The 8,054-nt window shown below is 41.0% G+C and overlaps 1 protein-coding gene across 1 annotated transcript; it reads left to right on the forward strand.

Moving 5' to 3' along the window:
* Positions 1–7,099: 7,099 nt before the first annotated feature.
* Positions 7,100–7,549, forward strand: LOC308369087 (mid1-interacting protein 1A-like; the record flags this gene model as incomplete). Its single annotated transcript, XM_080843425.1, has 1 exon — positions 7,100–7,549. One exon carries the CDS (start codon positions 7,100–7,102, stop codon positions 7,547–7,549), a length of 450 nt encoding a protein of 149 aa, XP_080699551.1.
* Positions 7,550–8,054: the final 505 nt, after the last annotated feature.

The following is an 8,054-nucleotide window of genomic DNA, read 5'->3' on the forward strand; positions in this document are numbered from 1 at the left end:
TCTGGCCCAAAGGGCTGATGAACACCTGTACTATTTAGTTAATCCTAGGCTCTGGCGATTCAGAGATCGCTTGGCTGCAGAACGCATTGTAACTAAGAAATTGGTCTCATATATCTCTTCCACTGAGACGCTAGAAAACTCGCTTCCACACAAAATACACAATAAAACGTTTTCAAGGACTTCAGAAAAGGGTTGCAAATAGCCTACCCCAAAGTGCCATGAAAAGAAACGAAAATGACATTACAAGGTGGTTTTGAAATCAGGCTGGTCATTATCCAGCTGTTGAGGATGCATATGCACTTAACGGTATACCCCCACCATCACTTTGCATGTGTCTGGAGAACAAGACAATAGCAGTCTGTCTGCTAAATGTTCTCATCGTGATAATGGGTCATATGAATACTGTTCATTGTTAAGTTAATTAAATGTGAATAGGAAATCGGTCACGAAAATGCTAACGTTAGCTACCAAAGCAGATCCTAATATCTTCCATACAACGACAAGGATCTTTGAAACAGGTGTAACGAAGTGTGGAGTGAAAACCACTGACTATGATTGTGCGTTTTACAATGACTTTATTAACAACTCCAAATATAGGACTTCTTACTTGTGCCATTTCTCGGTCTCTGATCCATGACTGCTGCATACACCGTTTCACTCAACTTTCCCAGTTACCAGCAAGCTAGCGCCGCTGATTGGCTAGTCAGTACAGGATACAATGTGTTGATTGGCGCTTTAGAAAATCTGCCAAAAGCGCTGATTGGCTCTTTAGAAAGGAAGTAAAGACAGTGCCAAAAAGATTTTGTAATTCGTAACAGAAATCCGTAACTCGTACTTGAAATCCGTATCCGTCTCCGTATCCGTAATGCGTAACTGAAATCCGTAACTGAAATCCATGATTTTGAAAGTGAAGATAGTTTTTGTAAGTGTAGATAGTTTTTGAAAGTGTAGATACATTTCGTATTTGAAATCCGTATCTGTAAATAGATTTTGAAAGTGAAGATAGTTTTTGAAAGTGTAGATACATTTCGTATTTTAAATCCGTATCTGTAGATAGGTTTTGAAAGTGTAGATGGTTGCACAGATACAAAATCTATATTACAGATTACAAAATATTTATGGCATTGATCTGATTCCATAGATTTTACCCATCACAGAATGTTGACGATGCGTATTACAATGGCTAACATAACTAAAGCGGATTTTCACGCTAGTAATGTTAACTGGCAAGTGATGCATTTATTCTTCCATCAATACGGGTCGTGTTTATCGTTGCAGAAGGCCCTTTTTTAAAGATAGGTTAGCCGAAGGCATATCGGATGGCCATATTGCATGTATTCTCGTTTAAGACGTTGATCCAGCTTTCAGTTTGGCTGCAAGAACGTAGCCCTGTTCACCGTCAAAATTAAACTCTAGAAAGAAAAGGCTATAGCCTACGTGTATAATCAATTCTATGATGTCACCATGTAGTTTTCATTAATATCTTGCTGGATGCTAATACTAACCATACCACCACAGATAAGAGTTAATCATATTTTTTGTAAACAGATTTGTACGGAGATGGAGTCGGGGATACACGTTTTTGATAACATTTGGTGGATATTTCCTATTTGTTAATGTCTTTGTTAAATATAAATCATCTCCGTTGGAAAACCCTACAATCTGAGTTGTATTGGAAAACCCTACAATCTGTTTTGATAAAAAGAAAATGTTTCCATCAATATGTTTTATGTAAGGTAAACATTATTTAGCACATTTTACAAAAAGATAATTTAAAAATCTATCCTACATACTATCAAGTAATGCCAAATGTAATAAAATGACTATCTAAAACTCTTCTGATATTAGTATACGATTTTAGAGTAAAAGAGTCCAAAAGCATATAACATTACAAATAGCTATAAGCCTATATGGTTTAATTTGGGATGCTATTATGAGGGGGTCCTCGGAATATTTTCTGCCCTTTAAAGGGTCCCTGGTAGGGATGCAAATGATTAATCGACTTTAGATTAATTGTCGATTAAGAGGTTGCTCGATCAAAATGTATTAATCACGATTAATCGCTAGAGGGCGCTAGCGCGAGAGACCGGTTGAAAACAAAATGAAGCGAGAGAAGTGCAGTGTGGGACCACTTCAACATTGTTAATTCAGGCAAAGAAGTCAAATGTTCTCTGTTTAATGCGGTATTGAAATACAATAGTTCCACTAGCTCACTCAGTTATCATTTGAACACCGTGCATGCTGCTGTCCTGCATGGCACCACCAGTTCACCTGGTCAACCTAAAAATCACAGCTACACTGTATTATACCTTCTCTCGCTTACTGCCGCGAGGTTAGCTATTAGTTCGTTAGCGGGCTAGCTCACTGAGACTTCATAGAGTTAGCTACCTAGCTCGTTAGCGGGCTAGCTCACCTTGCTATGAATATGAATATCAATGTCTACTCCCGCGCTAACGTGTGCCCGCGAGCTTGGCTCATGAGAGTAAGTAAGTAAGAGTTGAGTTGGCTATTTAGCTTGATAGCGGACTAGCTCACTCAGGCTTAATGATATTATATACCTAGCTCGTTAGCAGGCTAGCTTACCATTAAGAATGTAACTACTCTATCCCTCACTACCGTGAGCGCGAGTTAAACTTCAGAGAGTTGTGTTGGCTATTTAGCTTGTAATAGCCTAGATGCAGTTTTCTTCATAATCTATAGGCTCAATAATATTCTGTTTGGCTCTCTATTTAATTTCTTCTATTCTTTTTTTTTTATGTCTGTTTCAAATGCAAGAACTGAGCCAGTCCATAATTTATTTCTTTGTTTTAAATTAAAGAATGTATTTTGTTATACCATAAAAAACTTTTCTGCTTTCTTTTCCTAATGCATAATTATTTGAGGAATGTAGAATAGAATAGAATAGAATTATCAGAATGTAATGTAATATAATAACTCAACTATTTAGCTGATATTTGTAAAGGCCCTATTGAAGCACTGAAACTCAGGTGAAAAACGCCGCTTATCAATTAATCGAAAGTCGATCGATAAGATGATCAACTAATGATTAATGAATTAATCGATAATTTGCATCCCTAGTCCCTGGCCCCATAAAGTTTGAGAACCCCTGTTCTAGAAGGCCCAGTGTCGCCAACTCGAAATCTGATTGGTTGTCACAACTGTCTGTTTCAGTTCATTCAACTTAAATGAACTGAAACAGCCAGTTGTGATAACCAATCAGATGTACACGGGCCTTCAATGTGAATTCTGAAGGCCTCAGGGAAGATTTCTGTTCTCTGGGAAGATTTCTCCGAGCGTGGCAACACATATTAGCTGAAATATGATTGAATGAAAGCTCTAACATAAATTAACAACGCTGGAAGCTATGAAATGAAGATAATGGACTATGGGGAATAATTTAATACATATTTATGAAAAGGAAATATTAAAATTAAATTTATTTTATTACATTTATTTTCTGATGATGTTTAGGCCAGCAGAGAAGGCCTTGAAGGCCCTGACGGACCACCACTGACTGATAGTAATGGGACATCTGGCTCTTACAAGAGCAGAAACTACAGACCAAGTGCCCCCATTAATGGCAGTTATGCTTTCGTGGAGGCTCTGCACTCTGCAGTCATTTGAAAGTGCCCAAATGAATAAAAACTGTTAAACTATTAAGTTTCCAAACCAATGAAAAAAGGTATTAAAATATCTAACAATACACAACTTTGTATACAGAAATCCAAGTTCTCTGACTGATGCAATTCAGCTTGCAGGGTCAACAGATGTAGTGTGTCAGCTTGATCAAGCAGTATCACAGACCTTTCCTTGCTAATTCCAACTGCCACCTCCTTAAACAGCTTCAGGATCCTACAGGCATCTTACAAATTACAGACATTCACCAAATTTCAGTGTTTAAGGCTGACCAGGGCAAGTATGGCAATGACTGCTTCTTTTGCAGATGGAGCTTTTTGATTTAATATGTTCCATCTCGATGCCACATCTTGTTAAAGTTTATGGTGTTCAAGGCCCATCTGTTGCTGTGTGGCTCTAATGCCACTAAGATGCGGTGGACATTTTTTAAAATGTTTGACACAACTTTGTGAATAGATATCAGACCCTTTTTTAACAAACTAATTTACAGGGAACATCCTTTCAGCCAGCTTTGGCATTTTAATGTTGCTGGCATTGTCTGAGACACAGACAACAACTTTATCGGTAATTGCCCATTCAACAGAAACTCTTCAGAAATAATCTGCCAAATTAGCAGATGTGTGCCTCTCTTTAAACGGGGAGCAATCCAATATGATGATCTTAGCTTGAAGCCATCATCTATGTAATGGCATGTTACAGCCATGAAACTTGTGTTGACTGCCACGGTCAGACCACATACTGCGCTACCAAGCTGCCTGGGTGTGTGGCAATGGCAATTCATGGAACATATCACAAAGGCCAGTGGGTACCTTGTATGTAATGGACTGCAAACCATGCTTTAGGGCCGCTGACTGGTGACTTTGCTCTGCAAGCAGCGTCTCATCCAGGACATCATGGACTGACCGGATTTCATACACTGGCAAGGGTAAATTTGCATTCTTTACATGTTTCTGAACATTTTCTTTTTGTAGCTGTCATGTCCATTATGGAACTAGTTCCACAAAATCAGAGAATGTGGTGTGGAACTTGTTTGTGCTGAAGACTAGTGATAGTAGTGATATTCCCCACACAACCCTGGGTACAAAAACAGACGGGAGTCAAACGTGAAAAGAAATGTCATTACAGGAACTAGTTTTGCACCGAAGACTGTAAAGAAGTATGGAGTGATATTGTATTGTGCTTAGGCAGGCAGAGAAGACACTCAAAATAAAATGAGTCCTTCTTCCTTTCTTCCAATAAAAAAGTTTGCCCAAATAAGGCCAAGGGTGTTCAGGCAAGTAAGTGTCAGCCGTTTCTTGCATACTTTCCATCATTTATGTTGCGTTAAGTAAGCATGAACATAAAACATCCCTTAAAATGCTTCCACAGTGTTCAAATCAACGTAGCTCGCGCTCAACGAACGAAACTGACGAAACCGAAAGGACTTCAGAGCAAATCGCGCGCTGAGCCCTAATTGGTGTAGTCGTGCAATCGCTTTGACTTTTCATCATTTGATTCGCTTTGGTAAAAAGGAACAAGAGGTTTTACTAGATGTAATGGAGTGAAAAGTAAGAATTTTGACTTTGAAATGTAGTGGAGTCAAAGTATAAAGTCTCACCAAATAGAAATACTTGAGTAAAGTACAGATACATCGATATGTTACTTAAGTACAGGAATGAATTACATCTACTTCGTTACTGTCCACCACTGCCCTGGAGTAGGCTACACTCATTAGGGGCATCATGGTCAGTGCTGTTGATTAAAGTGTCTACTGTAAACACGAGAGCTCACTGATTCCCTGATCCAGGCCCAGTCCCATTCAGTGTCAGTCGCAGCATCAGATCAAATGAAGTGCTTTGGTCAGTATAGCTAGGCTAACAGGCTAAACAGAGTATAGTTGAAAATAAATGTGGTGGTCAGTGTAGCTAGGCTAACAGGCTAAACAGAGTATAGTTGAAAAGACAATGGCTGTAATTATTCATGCCTTTAGTAGGCCTGTTATTGTCATCACCAATGTCAGTTCTATTCCATTAGAATAATTCTATTCTTATTGTTCTATTAATCTAATCTAGTTCTTCCCAGTATATGAGCTTCTAATAGGCCTGTGTTTTAGCATTGTTTTAGTATGTGTGTGTGTGTGTGTGTTTTCGTGTGTGTGTGCAGGTGTATGCGTCTTATGTGTGAGTGTGAGTGTGTGTGTGTGCAGGTGTATGCGTCTTATGAGTGAGTGTGTTTGTGTGTGTGTGTGCAGGTGTATGCGTCTTATGTGTGAGTGTGTTTGTGTGTGTGGGTGTGTATGTATGTGTGTGCAAATGTGTGTGCAGGTGTATGCATCTTATGTGTGAGTGTGTGTGTGTGAGTGTGTTTGTGTGTTCTCTGGACCAGAGCTCCATCTGTTATGGTTTGACTCTGAGTTCCTTGATAACAAGTGGTGTTTGGTTGCGTGTGTGTTCGTGTGTGTGTGTGTGTGTGTGTGTGTGCGCGCGCTCACGTGTGTTTCTGATGCGTTAGTTATTACTGTCTGTGTTCATAGATAGGAAGTGAGGTTGGAAGATAATAAACAGGTACAGTCCAAGTTTACAGATGTAGTCCAACAACAGGACACAGATTGTGGTGATTGCCTTGTTTTTCTGTTTGTGTGTGTGTGTGTTTGCGCCTATGTGTGAGAGAGCATGGGTAAGACTGTTGAGGTGTGTTGTTATACTTTGTGCGTGTGTGCATGTGTGGGCCTATGCTACATATGTTTATGGTATTTGGTTAAATGTATTGTGTTTATGTCCAGATGAATTGTTCTGCACAGTTGTTGTTGTTGTGGTTTACATTCAGTGTGTGTGTGAGTGTGTGTGTATGTGTTTGTGTGTGTGAGTTTGTGTGTATATCCTTGTTTGCAAACCTGATATGAAAATCTGATGTGCTCCTGAGGCAGAAACCATAAAAGCCATGAGCATCAGATTAGGCAAAAAAGTTTGAGGTGGCAGTTGAGACACTTGTGTAGTCGGTGCATAAGGGCATACTCTCTCTCTCTATGTGTGTGTGTGTGTGTGTGCTAGTTTATACATTGGCACTCCCTCATGGTTACCATTGTTTCTGAAGAGGAAGATATTAACAATCCATTTCACCTGAAAGCTGAAACTACTCAGGGCAATGGTATGAAACCTCTCTCCCTCTCCCCCCCCCCCCCCAACACACCCCCTCCGTCTCCCGAGAGTGCACAGACCTAGAAAAATTGTAATTGCAGTCACGCCCTAGACTCGAAACTACCTGGGCTATAAAAGCAGCGTGAGAGACACAGGTAGTCAGCACAAGGCGAACACGGGAGGAAAGAGTACGAGACTCCCTAAACGAATCGAAGACTCTGCACATCTGAAACTAGAGCCTGACAGGACGAGTAACTTTACCCATCGAACTTCTCCTGTCTGCTAAACTTGAATACGTTTACTTTTATTTTTCTGCTACGTTTGAGAACATCACACAGTCGGTCACAATGATGCGAATGGTCGAAACCTACACGCAGAAAAACTCTCTGCTGAACGCCATGAATAGCTTCATCGGCGCCGTGAACAACATGGACCAGACGGTGATGGTTCCTAGCCTGCTACGCGACGTGCCGCTGGAGCACGAGAAGGAGAAGGAGCAGGAGGTGAGCTCGCCCGGGAACTACCTGCGGGACGCCGAGGTGGACATGTTCGGCTACTACATGCAGCGGGGAGCCCTGGGCCGCGCCGAGGAGCTGAGACGCAAAGAAAAGGAGAGTCTGGCGCAAGAAGCCACACTCGGAAATGATAGCGAGGCCAGCGAGGAGGTGGACCTGGAGCAGCTGTTCCGATTCCACCTGAAGGGCCTTCAAGGGGTGCTGTCAAAGCTCACACACCAGGCCAACGATCTCACCCACCGCTACAAGCAGGAGATTGGCATCGCAGGCTGGGGCCAGTGAGAAGACGCCCAGGCATGGGCCAGTGAGAAGACGCCCTCGCGTGCACACTTCTACCTGCTGCTTGAACGTTTGACCATGACGCTTCCCCATAGCACAACGTGGAGACGAGTCGAGCTTTTTTTTGTAAAAAAAAAACAAGATGTTTCGCAACGAGTTCACAAAGAAAGAAGAGAACGAGAGAAGAATGAAAAACTGTTTCCAGTTCTACTTCTCCGCCCCGCGTCATGATGTGACATTTGGAGCACTGTTCTCCACATGGCGGAGGAACTCGGTGACACCTCAAACCTGTTATGATTTTGAGTTTGTTGATTTCCGTTTGACAGACGACAGACCATGGCTTATAGATAATATTTATTCCTATTAATAATGTATTATGAATGTCTGAAGACTTTTGAAATAGCCTACTTAATATTTATTTTGGAGTTGGTGTGCGAAGACTAATGTCGAATGATGCTCTAGCTATGATTTAACCAATCATGTTATGTGTAAGCAATGCTCCTTCCTC

Source organism: Sprattus sprattus (genome assembly GCF_963457725.1).
Source record: "Sprattus sprattus genome assembly, chromosome: 8".
NCBI lineage: Eukaryota > Metazoa > Chordata > Actinopteri > Clupeiformes > Clupeidae > Sprattus > Sprattus sprattus.